At 48.8% G+C, this 18163-nt stretch overlaps 1 protein-coding gene across 1 annotated transcript; it reads right to left on the bottom strand.

Annotated features, from left to right (window-relative positions):
* Positions 1–422: 422 nt before the first annotated feature.
* SLC51A (solute carrier family 51 subunit alpha) lies at positions 423–17244 on the bottom strand. Its single transcript, XM_056850269.1, has 9 exons — positions 17219–17244; positions 14695–14789; positions 12657–12811; positions 11320–11393; positions 10996–11154; positions 9057–9168; positions 6027–6173; positions 3774–3879; positions 423–562 (listed from the first exon to the last, which is right to left on the bottom strand). The coding sequence occupies exons 1-9, from the start codon at positions 17242–17244 to the stop codon at positions 423–425; spliced, it is 1014 nt and encodes a 337-aa protein (XP_056706247.1).
* Between the last annotated feature and the right edge of the window lie 919 nt (positions 17245–18163).

Below are 18163 nucleotides of genomic sequence, written 5' to 3'. Positions count from 1 at the left end.
CATGAGGATAAAAATGTAGTGAGGATAAAAATGGAGGGGAGGAGAATGATGTAAGGTGCTACTGGGGGGGAAAACAGAGTGTAAATGAAATAAGTAAGTAAGGAGAGCCAGCATGGTATAGTGGTTAAGAGCAGTGGATTTTAATATAGAGAACCAGGTTCGATACCCCACTCCTCCACATGAAGCCAGCTGGGTGACCATGGGCTAGTCACAGCTCTCAGCCCCACCTACCTCGCAGGGTGTCTGTTGTGGGGAGGGGGAAGGGAAGGTGATTGTAAGCCAGTTTGATTCTTCCTTAAGTGGTAGAGAAAGTCTGCATATAAAAACCAACTCTTCTTCTTCTGCTTGAGGTCACAGAGCCAATGTTTTACAGGTGTATCCTAATCTTCGGTTTGCCCACTGTTTCTGAGAGCAGATGGATCTCAGTGGCTGCCGGTCTCTGCTTTGCTTTCGGGAGGGGTAACTGGACCGTACGCTGCTCTACCATCTGGCTTCCGGTAATACATCCTGGCCAGCACTGTCATCAGGAAGGTTTCGATGATCAGAATCTGCATGTTCATCTCTTTGTGCACAATGACAGAGAAAGAAAATAATTATTTGGAGCCTCCCCTAGGGGAACAATTGCTGCTTCTACTCCCGCAGAACGCCTTTTGGATGTTGAAAGTGAAGGGCTTGGCACTTTCTCTTAGCCTTAGACTCCAGAGGGGGACTATAGAGAGTCAGAATGATAGATAGCTCAGGACCTCTGCATCCCTTCCTTTCTACTGTTCTGACGCTAACACTTCCGGCCACCTTCTCTCTTACACTCTCTTTTTTTCCTCTCTCCATCTTGCAATTATGAGAGCAGGACATGCTTCCTGCATCTCTATCCATCCTTGCTAGAGCTGATTAGAATGCTGTCTCTATCCTGTCTAAAATGGCATTCCTTACAATAAAGAACTGATATTAGTTTGCTAAGATAAAAAGCCTCTGTGCGTCACTTTATTCTCCACATGCCTATTATATTAGGTGCTAGTCATGATGCATGCGTATTATATTAGGTGCTTTGGAACACAGGCAGGATAATGCTGCAGTAGTCGTCTTGTTTGTGGGCTTCCTAGAGGCACCTGGTTGGCCACTGTGTGAACAGACTGCTGGACTTGATGGACCTTGGTCTGATCCAGCATGGCCTTTCTTATGTTCTTATGTTAATAACAGCGTACACGTTGTGCCATGTGCCTTGAGCACCCTGATAACCTAAATTCCATCACTGGGGTTGCAGAATCTTCCTAGGGGCAACTTTTCCAGCCCTTACAAAGTGCCTTAAGAGGCTTCTCTAGGCCCCTGGCTGAGAGTGGATCAGACCCGTGGTCCATCTAGTCCACCATTCCGTCTCACACAGCAGCCAACCAGTTACTCTGGAGGTCCAGCAACAGGGCATAGAGGCCAAGGCCTTCCCCTTATGTTGCTTCCTGGCACTAGGATTCAAAGGTTGACTGCCTCTGGATATGGAGGTTCTCTTTAGTCACCATGGCTAGTGGCCACTGATAGACCTTTCCTCCATGAATCTGTCTAATCCCCTTTTAAAGCTGCCTATACAGTATGCCTGTGGGCCACCACGACAACTTCTGGCAGTGTACTCCACATTGCAATTGTTCATTGTGTAAAGTAGTATGTCCTTTTGTCCATCCTGAATGTACTGCTCATCAGCTTCACTGGATGCCCTCGAGTTCTAGTATAGTGGGAGAGGGAGAAAAAGTTCTCTTTGTAAACTCTCTCCATGCCATACATAATTTTATAAACCTCTATCATGTCCTCCCTTAGTGTTCTCTTTTCTAAAATGAAATATCCCAGTCTCTCCAGCCTTTCCTCATTGGGAAGGTGCTCCAACTCCTTAATCTTCTCGGTTGTCCTCTTCTGCCCTTTTTCCAGCTCTGCATGGGAATGTGGCACTGGATCCTAGGTACTGGCCTCTGCCCCCACCAAAAGCCCCAGGGCTCTACCTCCTTGTACCACCTTCTCATGGGTTTCTCTCCTAGCCTAGATGGCGCCACCATCAGGCCCAGCAGGTACCAGAATTATTCTTTAAATTTCAAGAGTTAACTATCCCACTGGGACTGCAATTCCAGCTGCTCCTCCAAATGGGAGCAGGAAGGAGCCCCTGGCTGCCTGGTTAACCCTCCCCACTGGGAGCTACTGGAAAACCCCATAATCCTGCTCAACTCTGCCTCTTCATCAGCCCTTCCTGGCCTATGGTAATCTGTTTGAGCCCTCTTAGTTTTCTTCTGATCCAGTTGTATTCCAGCTAGCAGGCCTGGTTTTTATTTATAAATGATGTAGTAGTAGTAGTGGAGGAGGAGGAGTTGGTTTTTATACCCTGCTTTTCTCTACCTTTAAGGAGTCTCAAAGTGGCTTATAAACTGGCCCAAGGTCACCCAGCTGGCCGCATGTGGAGGAGTGGGGCATCAAACCTGGTTCTCTATATTAAAATCCACCGCTCTTAACCACTATACCATGCTGACTCTTCTTACTTACTTATTTCATTTACACTCTGTTTTTCCCCCCAGTAGCACCTTACATCATTCTCCTCCCCTCCATTTTTATCCTCACTACAGCCCTGTGAGGTAAATTAGGCTGACAGTGTGTGACAGGCCCCAAGTCACCCAGCAAACTTCCATGGCAGAGTGGAGATTTGAACCTGGGACTCCCAGATTCCAGATTGACACTCTCACCATTACACCACCCTGAGTCACTCTACACCGCAACGGTCCTCTTCTCAAGTAGTTGCCTGGGGTTAAGGCACACGTGTGCCCTGGAGGCCACAGTCCAGCCTGGATGTTTGTACCACCACCACCCTCCAAGTGGGGCCTGGAGATCTCCCAGGAGGGGCTGTGGATCAGAGGCAGAGCATCTGCTTGGCATGCAGAAGGCCCCAGGTTCAATCCCAGGCATCTCTAAAAGGGACTAGGCAAGCAGGTGATGCGAAAGACCCTTTTCTGCCTGAGACCCTGGAGAGCTGCTGCCGGTGTGAATAGACAATACTGACTTTGATGGGTCAAGGGGTAGCTTCATGTGTTCAATTACAACTGATCCCCAGACTACAGAGATCCATTTCTTGGAAAAATGGCTACTTTGGGATGGTGGAATCTATTGCATGGAATCCCTGCTGAGTTCTCTCCCTAGACTCCACCCCTTAATCTCCAGGGATCTCCCAACGCTGTTGCCAGCGTGGGAGAACGCAGAACTACAGCCAATGCCCATCACCATTTCCTGAATCCATGCTGCCACCCAGCTAGGTCTAAGGCGAGCTTCTGCCCTTGAGTTTGGCTTGCTTCTACTTGCTTGCAATGCGGGAGGAAACAACAGACTTGGAGAGATGAATTATCTTGTACCAGCCTTGTTGGCTGGGCCTCAGAGAACTTTGCAGAATAGACACTCTCTGCCTGCTGGGTCTGCCTCTGAGCTTCCAACAGCCTTTCAAATATGGCTGGGCTTTAGCGACTACCTTGATTGTCTCCCTCCAGCTCTCTCCAGCCCACCCACCCCTTTCCATGTCTAACCTAGGATTGCCAACTTCCAGGGGCAGCTTGGAGATTCCCTGCTATTACAACTGATCTCCAGGCAATAAAGATCCAGATAAAATGGCTGCTTTCGAGGGTGGACACCATGGCATGGTACCCTGATGAAGTCCCTCCCTTCCCAAACCCCGCCCTCCCCCAGCTCCATCTCTAAAATCTCCAGATATTTCCCCAGCCAGAGCTGGCGGCCCTAACCTCACAGGGATGAAGACTTACGCTGTGACCTTGCTCTGGAGGAGAAGGGCGGAGAGCAGGCTATCTGGCCCACATCTGCCAGGATACTGAAAATGGAAGGCTGTAGCGCCGTCAGGATGAGAAGAACCTGAAATTCAGAAGCACAGAAGAGAGCGGGAGGCTGCATTTTCAGCAGCTCCAGAGAAAAGCACGGGTTCTTCCCATGCTAATAACTGCTGAGGGAGTGTTATTCCCTGAACAGTGGGAAAGGGAGGGGCTACAGCAGGTGGTCATGTCCCTGTTGAGCATGGAGACATGTCCATCTTCAAGAACTGGAAGGGCTGTCATATAGAGGATGGTGCCGAGTTGTTTTCTGTTGCCCCAGAAAGTCGAACCAGAACCAACGGGTTGAAATAAAGGCAAAAGAGTTTCCATCTAGACGTTGGGAAGAATTTTCTGTTAGAGCGGTTCCTCAGTGGAATAGGCTTCCTCGGGAGGTGGTAGGCTCTCCTTCCCTGGAGGTTTTTAAGCAGAGGCTAGATGGCCTATCTGTCAGCAATGCTGATTCTATGACCTTAGGCAGTTCATGAGAGGGAGGGCATCTTGGCCATCTTCTGGGCATAGAGTAGGGGTCACTGGGGGTATGGGGGGGGGAGGTAGTTGTGAATTTCCTGCATGGTACAGGGGGTTGGACTAGATGACCCTGGTGGTCCCTTCCAACTCTATGTTTCCATAGGTCAGAGGCCAGCAGCTACATAACCAGGAAACTCAATGCAAGTCATAGAGAGCGGCAGGCGTTCCATAGCACATCTTGGGATCTTTTTATTAACAGCATGGTTTATAAATATATTAAATCGACAGCTCACAGGCCCTTCCTCCCATATGGATCATGAAGAGCTCACTGCCAATCCATGCGGCTGCCACTATAATTGCATTCAAAGTCAGGAACAAATAACCACGTCTTGACACAGAAAACATGGGAATGCAGCCGTTTGACGACACACTAGCCTGGATTCTCCAGAATAGCTGAATGGAAAAGGAGTGAAACATCTGATGTGGCTGCTGCCTTTGACTGCAAGGTGGGGCTGCCGACATCCAGGTGGGGCCTGGAGATCTCCTGGAATTACGACTGATCTCTAGATGACAGAGATCAGTTCCCCTGCAGAAAATTGTTGCTTTGGAGGGTGGACCCTGTGGCATTATACCCACCCGCCCCAGCCTCCACCCCCAAATCTTTAAGAATCTCCCAACCCAGAGTTGGCAACCCTGCTGCAAGGGTAGTTCACCCACACACCCAGTACAGCTGCCAGCCTCCAGTTAGTGTACTAAATAGAAAGATTTGGCAACCGGCTAAGGAATTATTCAGTACGCAGCCACCAATGCACTAGACTCCATTGGACTAAGAGTCACATTCCAGGAGCTGCAAGATTGCGTCCGGATAAATGAAATTAATATTCTGAGGAAGCCTATGAAACAAGATATAGTCGGAGTCTTGTCATTTTCCATTATTGGGACGTTGGCCCTGATTTGGGCATCAAGGCATTATCCTGAGTCAATTTTACAAAGAAAAATACATCAATGAAGGCATGAGCTGTATAACACAGGCTTGGAAGAAGTGATGTCCTGATTGGATTAATCAAACCAGCTGACTCAGAAGCAAGTGCATTTTGTGTGTGTGCGCAAGATCCACGCACCCACAACTGGACATTGCGACGTCTTGACAAGTTTAGTTTACATTCTATAGTTAGAATTCAACAAGGGACATTGTTCCACTGAGATAAGAACAGTGATATATCCGTGTATATGTATTTCCCTGTATAAAGAATGGAACAGCTTTCTAATATATTGTATAAAAAGTACTGGTATATATGATGGTTTATCTTGTAAAGTAGTACATATTTGAACACTTGCAGGTTTTCTCTTAAAAGTAAAGAATTTAGTGCATTGGTGGCTGCGTACTGAATAATTCCTTAGCCGGTTGCCAAACCTCCAGTTAGTAGCTGGAGATCTCCCGCTATTACAACTGATCTCCAGTCAACAGAGATCAGTTCACCTGGAGAAAATGGCGGCTTTGGCAATTGGACTCTATGGCACTGAAGTCTCTCTTCTCCCCAAACCTTTGGCGATTGGACTCTATGGCACTGAAGTCCCTCTCCTCCCCAAACCCTGCCCACCTCAGGCTCCACCCCAAAAACCTCCCGCCGGTGGTGAGGAGGGACCTGGCAACCATACCCCCCAGGGTGAGTCCTGCATCTCATCCATCCATTTATTTAAAGACAGTTAAGATGCAATTACCTGGAAGCAAACAAACTTGCCCACTATGTTCTGTTCTGAGAGGTGAGCCTTGGCTTGCCGGAACAGGACTGCCAATCCCCACAGAGCAAAGAGGGTGGACACCCCAAGGCAAGTGTTTATCCAAAGAGCCACGCTCCCGGCTGAAATCTGGTTGCAAAAGACAAAGCAAATGGTTGCAGTTATGGGATACCCTCAGCGTGCTAAATATGGGTGGAAATGCCCCTAAACAGCGGTTAAGAGTGATACCCCTGGAAGGCCGCAGAAACCTTTGCATCTCCCAAGGTCAGCAGATGCCAGACATAAGCAAATGTATGCAAATTCTTACAGCGACAGTTGGAGAAATGTTTGAAGAAGAAGTTGGTTTTTATATGCTGATGTCCTCTACCTTTTAAGGAGAATCAAATCGGCTTACAATCTCCTTCCCTTCCTCTCCCCACAACAGACGCCTTGTGAGGTAGGTGTGGCTGAGATAGTACTGAGAGAACTGTGACTAGCTCAAGGTCACCCAGCTGGCTTCATGTGTGGGAGTGGGGAATCAAACCCAGTTCACCAGATTAGAATCCTCCGCTCATGTGGAGGAGCGGAGAATCAAACCCAGTTCTCCAGATTAGAGTTCACCGCTCTTAAACACTACACCACGCTGGCTACTGACTACTGGTAATCCTAGAGTCCCTATGCAGAAGGCAATAAGTCACTGTGATGGATAGAGGCCTGCCCTGTCCCTGAAGGGATAAACAGCCACTCAGCTGAGCCCATGGGAGTCCTGCTGAATCATCTAATCTCTATCCAAGGGGGTGGAACGTAGGAGGAAGAGCCATGATTCAGTGACAGAGCACCTGCTTGGCAAGCAGAAGGTCACCGGTTCAATCCCCAGCATCTCCAGTTAAAAGGACCAGACAGTAGGTGATGTGAAAGACCTCTGCCAGCTTGGTGTAGTGGTTAAGAGTGGTGGTTTGGAGTGGTGCTCTAGAAAACTGGGTTTGATTCCTCACTCCTCCACATGAGCGGCGGAGGCTGATCTGGTGAACTGGATTTGTTTCCCCACTCCCACACATGAAGCCAGCTGGGTGACCTTGGGCTAGTCACAGCTCTCTCAGCCCTACCTACCTCACAGGGTAACTATTGTGGGGAGGGGAAGGGAAGGTGATTGTAAGCTGGTTTGATTCTCCCTTAAGTGGTAGAGAAACTCGGCATATAAAAACCAACTCTTCTTCTTCCTCCTCCTCCTGAGACCTTGGAGAGCAGCTGCCAGTCTGTGTAGACAGTCGTGACCCTGATGGGCCGATGTTCTGATTCTGTATAAGGAAGCTTTCGTGCGTGTTTGGAGAGGGGCTTTGGCTCAGTGACAGAGCATTTGCTTGGTATGCAGAAGATCCCCGGATCGATCTCCGGCATCTCCAGTTAAAAGGACCAGGCAGTAGGTGATCTGAAAGACTTCCACCTGAGACCATAGAGAGCTGCTTCCAGTCTGAGTAGAAAACACTGACTTTGATGGGCTGTTCTTGTGTAGGGAAGCACAGAGGCAGTTAGTCCAGGTCATTCCCTGTCAGAAATTTTGTTAGTCTTTAAGGTGCTACTGGATTCTTGCTCTTTTCTACTGCTCAGGGAGAGGGCAGTGATACTTTCAGTCTGCCTCAGCAAGAAAGCAGACATTTTGAAGGGTAGCTCTGCCTAGTAGTGTTGCAGAGTGGTTTAATTCTACCTCTGGGAGAGGACAAAGTACCCAGTTTTTAGGCCTGGCTCTGGTGATGAGCATACCCTGTACCGTTTATGCTGGATGGCCCATGGCTAAGACCAGAGTTTTTTTGGGGGAAACACACCAACTCCTTAGGGCAGGAATACATGTTCTCTTCTCTCAAGATGCATTCCTAGCTTACCAGAATTAAACCATTCTACAATTTCTTTGCTGGACAGAGATCTTTTGACTGAATCGTCTCCTGTGTGAGTCTGGAATCTCTCCAAGTAGCTACTTGTTTATTCAATTTTAATAAAGGACATCTGCAAATTCTGCCTAAACATGTTGCCAAGAACCTGTTTTCTTCTACACCAGTCACTGAGCATGCCTGGAGTTTGGAAAGAAAACACCAACTGCTGTGACATCATTCTCTGGGCTTCCCTTCCTGGTATTTACCCCTTTATTCCTCATCCTCTTCCCAGGCAGAGAGCAAAATGGCAATATGCAAATTTTTTAAAGTAGATTTTTATCCTGCCCTTCCTCCAAAGCACTGAGTGGATTATGCGGTTGTTCCATCTTCTGTTTTATCCTCACAACAATCTTGTGAGGTAGGTTAGGCTGGGAAAGGGTGACCAGCTCAAGCTGTCCCAGAGAGTGACATAGCAGAAGGATTTGAACCCAGGTCTCCTAGTCCTGTTCAGACACACTTAGTACTCCAAGGCAAAATGTGTCAAGCAACTTACAGGCTGCATTTAAAATGCCCCCATCATATGGATTCATCTCTCTATTACAGGGATCCCCAAGTTTTTTGAGCCTGCGGACACCTTTGGAATTCTGATATGGTGTGGTAGGTGCGGCCAGAAAATGGCTGCCACAGAAGGGGGACCCAGCCAGAAAATGGCTGCTGCAGTTTACCTTCAGTCACACAGAACCTTGTGCTGTGACGGCAGCAGTGGCCAAAGCTGTGTTTTAAAATATCTGATGGCCAATCAGAAGCTTTGCCAAGCAAAAGCCCCACCTGGCCATGCACACTTCCTGAAAACACTCGGCAGGTGACAGGAAAAGTGTCAGAGGGCATCAGGGCACCATGTTGGGACCCCCTGATCTATTATATTTTTATTCTGCCTTTCCTCCAGGAAGTCAGGGGCAATGTGTGTGGTTTTCCCCTCCTCCACTATCCTCACAACAGCCCTGCGAGGTGGATTAGATTGAAAGAGAACGACCAGCCCAAGTCACCTTGTGAGATTCAGTGTTGTGCAGAGATTTGAACCCAGGACTCCTAGCCCTGGCCTGGCACTCCAAGGAGAACATAGTTTGCCTCTCCTTGAGAGGACAAAACGGTTGCCCTCACTTACATCAGAGGGGTTGTAGAGACCTTCTGTGTCCAGGACCAAGCCGAGGAAGACGCAGGCTGTCTTGAAGAAGGCGTACTGGAAAGTAGCCAGGATCATGATCTTCAGCTTTCGCCTGCAAAGGGGGAAAGGCAGCTAGGGTTTGATCAAGCCCGCCGCTGTCCCCATACCAGCTCAGCAGCCAGGAAATATTTTGGAAAGAGCTGCTAACCTCCAGGTGGCACCTGGTGATCTGGAATTACACCAGATCTCCTGACTGCAGAGATCAGTTATCTTGGAGGAAATGTCTGCTTGCAGGGAGGTGTAGACTGAATGGCATTATACGCCACTGAAGTCCCCTCTAGAGTTGCCAATAGGGTTGCCAACCTCCAGGTAACAGCTGGAGACCTCCTGCTATTACAACTGAACCCAGCCAATAGAGATCAGTTCCCCTGGAGAAAACGGCCGCTTTGGCAATTGGATTCTATGGCATTGAAGTCCCGCCCCTCCCCAAAACCCACCCTCCTCAGGCTCTGCCTCAAAAACCTCCAGGTATTTCCCAACCCCAGAGCTGACAACCCTAGTTGCCAACCTCCAGGTGGTTTAACTAAGAAGGGAAAGAACCTATGCTGAAATAGTGGCAACTATATAGAGAAACAGCACGTGGCTCAATGTATTCACAATTGAAATAAGAGCATGTTACACCACACACAAGAATACTTCAAAATCAATATATTCACAACAAAATTCAAAACTGAAATAAAAGATGTTACATCACACACAAGAAAAACCACCAAACTGAAATATAGCCTCGCAGGGCTTAAGGTAACGCCAATAAGGGCAAGTTCAATGCAGCCAGTCAGCTTAACAAAATATAAAGCCTTTCAGGCTGTAACTGAGCATAAATGCAGAGCTAAAAGGCTATAAATTACAATCACGAAGAGTAGCAAGGAGTAGCAAGAATAACAACAATATATTATCCAAACATCGGTCCGTCACAAGGACGTGTTTCGAAGTCTTCTTCAACTTGCTGACCCAATTACTTCATGGAGCAAGGTGGTCATGAATGCAAAAATTCACATTTTAATATGCATCCCCTGTTGTAACACTAGGTGTTATAGATTTAAAATGAAGTTGATCTTGGTGGAGAAAATCACCACCTATGCTCAGCTTGCATTCCTTCGCTACTGGCTGACTGGCTGCATTGAACTTGCCCTTATTGGCGTTGCCTTAACCCCTGCGAGGCTATATTTCAGTTTGGTGGTTTTTCTTGTGTGTGATGTAACATGTTTTATTTCAGTTTTGAATTTTGAATTTAGTAACCTCCAGGTGGTGGCAGGAGATTTCCTGCTATTACAACTGATATCGAGCCAATAGAGATCAGTTCCTCTGGAGAAAATGGCCGTTTTGGCCATTGGATTCTGTGGCATTGAAGTCCCGCCCCTCCCCAAACCCCGCCCTCCTCAGGCTCCGCCCCAAAAACCTCCCACCAGTGGCCAAGAGGGACCTGGTCAACCTACTCTGTGCCTGTGGGAACATCTGGGATTCTGAGGGAGGGCACAGGGCACCATCCCAAAATGGCTACTCAGGAGACAGAGCCAAATGTAATCCGTCCCTCCTCACACCTCCTGGGAAGAAGTAAATCCTGAAGGGGAAATGAAACCAGGCACTGACTAAGGACGGCCCAGGTGCTTACCACTACACCAGGGGTCCCCAACCTTATTGAGTCTGTGGGCATCTTTGCAATTCTGACATGGGAACAGATACAAAATGGCTGCAACCAAAAACTGGCTGCCACCGCTTAACTTCAGTCACACAGTGAAGATCCTTGTGCTGTGGTGGCAGCTGCTGCCAAAGCAGCATCTTTAAAAATCGGCACACGCCAATCAAATATCCAGTGGCCAATCAGAAGCCTTGCTGAGCAAAAGCTCCACCTGGCCCCACCCACCCTTTTTTTACTCACTTGGTCATCAGGATGCGGGGGCAGCAGGGGCAGCAGCAGCAGCAGGGCCCTGTGCTGATCACCATGGGGGTGCCCTTCAGGGCCTTGAGCACGGCCTCTGTCCCTCCAAAGCCCTCCACCATGACCAGCATCATCAGGTAGAAGCAAGCAGCAAAGTACCTAGAAGAAAAGCAGAAAAGGGCAGCTCGAGGCATTAGGGCTGCCCCCACCATTGGAAGGGTCTCTGGGCCTGGGGCTTCCCCGTGGCAGAGCCCCCAAGATTCAGGCATGCTATTCTCCTGCTCCTGTGCCAAACAGCAGGGCCTATCCCCTGGAGATACTCACGAGCCAATGGCCATCTCCACCACCATTATGGAGCGGGGCACCCAGATACCGACACAGCAGAATATCGAGACCACCTGGCAAAGAAAAGAAGACAGCCCAGGCTGAATGTAGGGTTGCCAGGCACCCCCAGCCATGGGCGAAAGATTGGAGGGGGGCCCTGGGTTGCCATCTTTAGGTTGGGAAACTCCTGGAGATTTGGGGGTGGCGCCTGGAGAGGGACCTCATCCAGGTACTGTTGGTAGAGTAGGCTAAGTACGCAGTGAAGGGTCAGTCTCACTGATCAATGATAAAGCTGTCTTTATTGAGGGAACTACATTTTAGGATAGGAAAGCTGAGAGACCAGAGCCTCTAGCTGTCTATCTAGCTAAGGAGGGAGAGAGAGGGTAGAAGGACTTCCGAGAAAAAGGAGGAAATTGTCCCCTAAGAATAAGGACAGACAAGAGGTGTGAAAAAAGGGTGGAAAGGTCTCTAGCCTTACAGCCCTAACTAGCTGACCACTTGCCCACCCCCTGCTAGGTCTTCTCAGTTCCTTTGCATGCTAGACATTGCAACTCTTACAGCAGGTTGGGAAGCTCCTGGAGATTTGGGGGTGGTGCCTGGGGAGGGACTTCATCCGGGTACAACGCCATGGAGTCCACCCTCCAAAACATCCATTTTCTGCAAGGGAACTAGTCTCTGTAGTCTGGAGATGAGTTGTAATTATGGGGGATTCCCAGGTCCCACCTGGAGGCTGGCATTCCTAGCTGAATGGCAGCAGTGTGAAATCCAGAGGCATGCAATCCCCAAGGAAGGTGGTGGCAGTAATCACTTCTGGATCTAATGGTCAACAATTTCCCACCTTTACAACATGAATGTTTAAACCAGGTTAAGAGGCAGACACCAGTCTAGGGCTGCAGCTTCAGATAGACCAGGGCATCTGTACCTAACCACTGGATAACAGGAACAAGGGCTCACCTTTGCATGTGTCAAGAAAGCTTTACCTATAGATCTTCTGCCTCTTGGGCAGGTCTTCAAGGTATCTAGCCTCTGTCTACATAGCTTTGACTTGACAACCTGCCAAGGCAGGGCATACCTCATTCCTTGGGTTGCCAGCTCACAGATGGCACCTGGAGATCTCCTGGAATTACAACTGATCATGCGACAGAGACCAGTTCCCCTGGAGAAAATGGCTGCTTTGGAGGGTGGACTCTCTGGCATCACGCCCCACTGAAGTCCCTCTCCTCCCCAAACCCCACCCTCTCCAGGCTCTACCCCCAAAATCTCCAGGAATTTCCCAACCCAGTACTGGCAACCCTGCTCATTCTGCTCTCATGGAACCCCAAGACGCTGACACTCACAGTGGGCGCTGAGCTGCTCCAGATGAGAGTTTTCATCTTGACGGGGCACCGGACCTTCTTGGAGAGGTACAGAGCTTCTTCGATGAAGATGATGATGGAAAACAGTGTCAGGAAGGTCACCGCGCCAGTGATGCTGTGGTCAACGGTGGTCTGAACTGCAAGGAAAGTTGGGCCCCATGCCGGGGAAAGTTTTAACTCATCCTTTATTGAACATGGTATTTCCCCCCCCCCCCAATTGCTGTCTGTTTAGCCTTTGTTTAATGGGCAGGGATCTTTACAAAGTACAAGAAGGTAGGCCCCTGCCTGAAGAAGGTTATAATAAAAATTAAGGGAGACACAGGAGGGAGGAGAAATACGGTTGCCAGCCCACAGGTGGGGCCTGGAGACCTCCTGGAATTATTGGTGATTACAATAACCCTGTGAGGCAGGGGGGAAATGACTAGCCCAAAGTTACCCATAGTGAGCTTTGTGAGGATTACAACCCAGGTTTCTTCAGTCCAACTCCAACACACTAGCCACTACACAACACTGCCTCTCCTGCCCCTTTTCAGCTGTTCCCAACTCAAGAGCAAGACCCAGCTGGACAGAGGGGCAGAGTGTGGCACTGAGTATCTGTTCTGCAGCAGGTAGGGTTGCCAACCTCCAGGTACTAGCTGGAGATCTCCTGCTATTACAACTGCTCCCTTGCCGATAGAGATCAGTTCACCTGGAGAAAGTGGTCGCTTTGGCAATTGGACTCCATGGCACTGAAGTCCCTCCCCTCCTAAACCCTGCCCTCCTCAGGCTCCGCCCCAAAAACCTCCTGCCGGTGGCAAAGAGGGACCTAGCAACCCTAGCAGAAGCCCTGGCCAAGTCCCTGGTCAAGCCCTCCATGAGGAAGCCGAGACCCATGACCAGTTAGAGTAGATACATTTGCAGGCACATTTGGAATTCTGATAAGGCATGGTGGGCGCAGCAACAAACTGGCTGCCACAAAATAGCTGCCACAGGTGGTGGATGCAGCAGCCACTAAATGTTCACCACATCTTAACTTCAGTAACACAGCGCCTATCCTTGTACTGCGGTGGTAGCTCCTGCCAAATAAACATTTTATAAATCTGCGCACTCAATCAGAAGCCTTGCTGGGCAAAAGCCCTTCCTGGCCCCAGCCACTTCCTAAAAATACTAGTCAGGCTCCAGAAAAGATGTCAGTGGCCACCATGGTGCCCATAGGCACCACGCTGGGAACTAGGGTTGCCACCTCCAGGTTGGGAAATATCTGGAGATTTGGCAGGTGGAGCCTGTAGAGGGTGGGCTTTGGGGAAGGGAGAGGCCATAGAGGAGGGGCAAGATCAGGGGTAGGCCTTGACTTCTGTGTTCTGATTGTAGACCTTTTGCAGCTAGGGTTGCCAACCTCCAGGTACTAGCTGGAGACCTCCTGCTATTACAACTAATATCCAGCTGATAGAGATCAGTTCACCTGGAGAAAATGGCCACTTTGGCAATTGGACTCTATGGCGTTGAAGTCCCGCCAGTGGTGAAGAGGGACCTGGCAACCCTATCTGGGGTATTTGGTCACTGTGAGAAACAGGATGGTGGGTGATATGGACCACTGGTCTGAACAGCATGGCTACTCATATGTTCCTATATGTCTACAGAGCAGGAACAAGGGAGAGGTGTAGAGGAGTAATGGGTTTCTAGGGATATTCTTTTTATTCTCAGAAGAATACACACCCAGTAGTTCAGATCAGCATCCTAAGAGGGCTGGTAGGGTTTCAACTCTGGCTTGGGAAATTCCTGGAGATTCTGGGGCAGGACTTGGGAAGGGACTTCCGTTTCTCCTAGACTCAATGGTATAGTGTAGAGTCTTCCCTTTGAAGCTGCTGTTTATCCAGGGGAATTGACCTTTATTATCTGTAATCCCCAGGGGATCTGACCTCTGAGATCAGTTGTAATTTTGGGAGAACTCTAGCCCCCATCTGGAGGTTGGTAACTGTAGGGGAAGGAGATTCTGAGCTCTGCTAGTATGCTCTTTTCAGCCTCTGCACCACAAACTTACCATGAAGGAGTTGCAGAACCTTTGGTGGTTTGGAGAAACAGGCGGCAGGGATGCTGTAATTGTCTATCAGCAAGTGGATCAGTTGAGGGGGGAATCTTGGGAGAAAAGAAAGGTACATCTCAGCCGGTTGCACATAGGGTTGCCAGCTCTGGGTTGGGAAATACCTGGAGATTTGGGGGGTGGAGCCTGGGGTGGGTTTGGGGAGGGGAGGGACTTCAGTGGGATACAATGCCATAGAGTCCACCCTCCAAAGCAGCCATTTTCTTCAGGGGAACTGATCTCTGTGGTCTGGAGACCAATTGTAATAGTGAGATATTTCCAGGTGCCACCTGGAGGATGGCAACCCTAGCACCCTTGCACACAGTCCTATTCTGAAATACTTTGAGAAGGAGTTTCCCACTTATTGGTTTGTGTCAAAATATTTGCTAGCCTTGATTTTAGCTTTTCTTATCATCTGCAATATTATCAGTTAATTAATATGCAATGTCGTTACTTATTAATAATTATTAATTTATATTATTGGTAGCTGGGTTGGAGCCCTGGGATCTAATCCGCTAATGGCAGTATGCTTCTCCGAGATAGAGAGGATTGATGGATCGTCATGGCCCAAGAGAATGCCTGTGCTAGACCCTTTAATACTGATTGATTGGTGGGATGGAAGCAGATAGGGTAAGTAATAGTCTGCTCGGAGCGCTGATTACTTACTTTAATGATACTGTCGATAGGGCCAATTCAGCCCTGAACAACGTCACACTGAGATCAAAATACAGGAAAAAAACGGGGGGGGGGGGGAGAACTAGCTAAATAGCCCATAAGAAAATTAGTGGTTTTTAAATATTGATTGACTGGGGGGTGGGGAATTTGGCAACTGCCAATGTAGTACCAAAATTCACCCCTGCTAAAAGAACCCTCAGATTTATCCCATTTACAGATTATCCCAGATAAAAGTCTTTATCCATCTGTCTCTAACCTCATCCTATTTAAACGACCTATTAACTCCCCTGATGGAATGGCATTCAGTCTAGCCAACATAAATAATCGTCTGTATCGCGGCATTGTCAGAAAATCAAAATACATTGGGAGGGATTGTGGCAAGTTTAGACCTAGGATTAGAGGTGAACTCTACGTGCTCTTATTGCAGTACTTTCAAAATCCAGTTTTTGCAAGCAGCTCAAGATTGAAGAAAGAGCTGCAGATAACCCGTGCTCTTTTAGGTCAGAAAGAGAGATTCCTAAAGACTGGATACCACATTCAACCAGTTTACTCCACAGAGCGCTGATTAATTCACTTTAGGGTGACACAGTGGAGATTATCTAGCCCAGCTAGGCACACCTTAAAGGCGGGCGGGGGGGGGGGAGTTGCCCAGACTTGACACACAAAATGGATTACATGGGTTAAACAAAATAAACAAATAATTTGTGGATGTTTTTAAATCAGTGATCTCCAGGAAACAGAAACCAGTTCCTCTTGAGAAAATAGCTCCTTCGGAGGGTGGCATCGTGTTATATGGCATTATACCCTGGTGAGGTTCCTCTTCTCCCCAAACCCACCCTCCCCAGGCTCCACCTCCAAATTTCCAGGAATTTCCCAACCAGGAGTTGGCAACCCCAATGAAGGGAAGGCTTAAGGTGCACCATTGTCCTCATCTTAGGGTTGCCAGGTCCCTCTTCGCTACCGGGGGGAGGTTTTTGGGCCGGAGCCTGAGGGCAGTGTTTGGGGAGGGACTTCAATGCCATAGAGTCCTATTGCCAAAGCGGCCATTTTCTCCAGGTGAATTTATTTCTATCGGCTGGAGATCAGTTGTAATAGCAGGAGATCTCCAGCTAGTACCTGGAAGTTGGCAACCCTACCTCATCTGAATCCAATGTGCAAGCACCTAAAAATTAGTTTTCGTGCATGGAACTTTCGGACCACCTAGGGAAGACACACAGGGGATGCAAGAACTTTACAACGTGTGAATAGGCCCTCAGTCTCCACTCCCGTTCCCTGACTTCAGGAAGAAGATGCAGAATAACTGTTGCTGTTGGAAGTCTTATAAAGGGGAGACTGGCACTTCTCAACTGGAGGGCACTGCACAGAAATCAATGTGAGGGGAAAAGGCCATGGCTCAGTTGTAAAGCACATGTTTTGCATGCAAAAGATGCCAAGTTTGATCTTTGGCACCTCTGGCGAAAGTAGTTGGGCAGCAGGGCAGGGGAAGATTCCTCCCTGCCACCAAATCCACTAGTCAGAGCAATCAATACTGAGCTAGCTGGCCCATTGGGGCCAATGAGGAGAGGGGCTGTGGCTCAGTGGCAGAGCATCTGCTTGGCACGCAGACGGTCCCAGGTTCGATCCCCAGCATCTCCAGGCAATGAGTGACATGAAATACTTCAGCCTGAGAGAGAGCAGCTGCCAGTCTGAGTAAACAGTCCTCACCTTGATGGACCGAGGGTCTGATTCAGTATAAGGCAGCTGCATGTGTGTTCATGGTCTAACGCTGCCCGAAGCAAATTCATATGTTCAAAAGAGGCACGTTGATTACCTGGGGTCGGTCACCAGCTCCTCCATGGCTCCTTTCTTCTTTAAAACGTCCTCCCGTGGGTGGCTAATCCTCGATCACACGAGATGCAGATCTCTAGCCCGGAACTGAAGAAGCGCAGTGATCTGGTGTGTTTGCCAAGGCAGGGTCAGAGTCCTGCAGCTCAGTGCAGCTGGGAGTCGAAACGCTTTGAACCAACCCTCTTCCCCCACCCTGTCCCTTGTCGCTATATGCCAGTGAGTTCACTGACAGAGATGTCATGCCATCAGCAGAGATCACGGCCACGCGGGCCTGAACGTCCCTGGTTAATAACTGGGGAAGAGGGATGGCCTACCCCAGTGCTTAAAGGGGGATTTTCCAACATCACACAGGCAACGTGCCAAGAAAATCACAGGACGTCATTCCAAATGACGTCCTGTAAAAACCAAATGCTGGGAAGGAGAGCTGTGGAGAGAGGAGAAGAGAAAAATAGAACCCATCCGTCCTTTTCACCCAATCCTGCCTTCTCCAACAAGCAGGGGTTGTTCAGGGTCTCAGGCAGAGGTGACCTTCCGGCTCTCCTCTTGCAGAGTTTCTTAACTGGATGTTGAATTAGGCTTGCCTGGAAATCTCCTGATGTTACAAATGATCTCCAGACAAGCAAGATCAATTCCCCTGGAGAAAATGGCAGCTTTGGAGGGTGGATTCTAGGGCATTATACCCGACTGAGGTTCCTCTCTCCCCAAACCTTGACCACTCCAGGCTCCACCCCCACCCTGGATCTCCAGGTATTTCCCAACCTGGACCTGGCAATCCTACCACTCTCTGCAATCCCCATCCTCAGATTTCCAGGTATTTTCCAACCCAGAGGTGGCATCCCTATGAACCATGGAATCTTTTGATTGATTGAAGGAATTAATAGTATTTATTAGTCACAGACCAGAATCTTGTGTCTCCAAAGGAGACGTT

The sequence above is a fragment of the Euleptes europaea genome, chromosome 5 (assembly GCF_029931775.1).
Source record: "Euleptes europaea isolate rEulEur1 chromosome 5, rEulEur1.hap1, whole genome shotgun sequence".
Taxonomy (NCBI): Eukaryota; Metazoa; Chordata; class Lepidosauria; order Squamata; family Sphaerodactylidae; genus Euleptes; species Euleptes europaea.
Note: the sequence above shows the minus strand (reverse complement) of the source record. Positions and strands in the feature narration are given on the sequence as shown.

What these genes read in the sequence shown, in the direction of transcription:
- SLC51A (XM_056850269.1), bottom strand. Translation starts at nt 17,244, where the DNA reads ATGGAGGAGCTGGTGACCGACCCCAG. An exon ending in CCCCGCATCCTGATGACCAA is followed by an intron (nt 9,169 to 10,995) that starts GTGAGTAAAAAA and finishes CCCCCTTTGCAG; the next exon opens with GCGAAAGCTGAAGATCATGA. An exon ending in CTCCAGAGCAAGGTCACAGC is followed by an intron (nt 563 to 3,773) that starts GTAAGTCTTCAT and finishes TTGTGCACAAAG; the next exon opens with AGATGAACATGCAGATTCTG.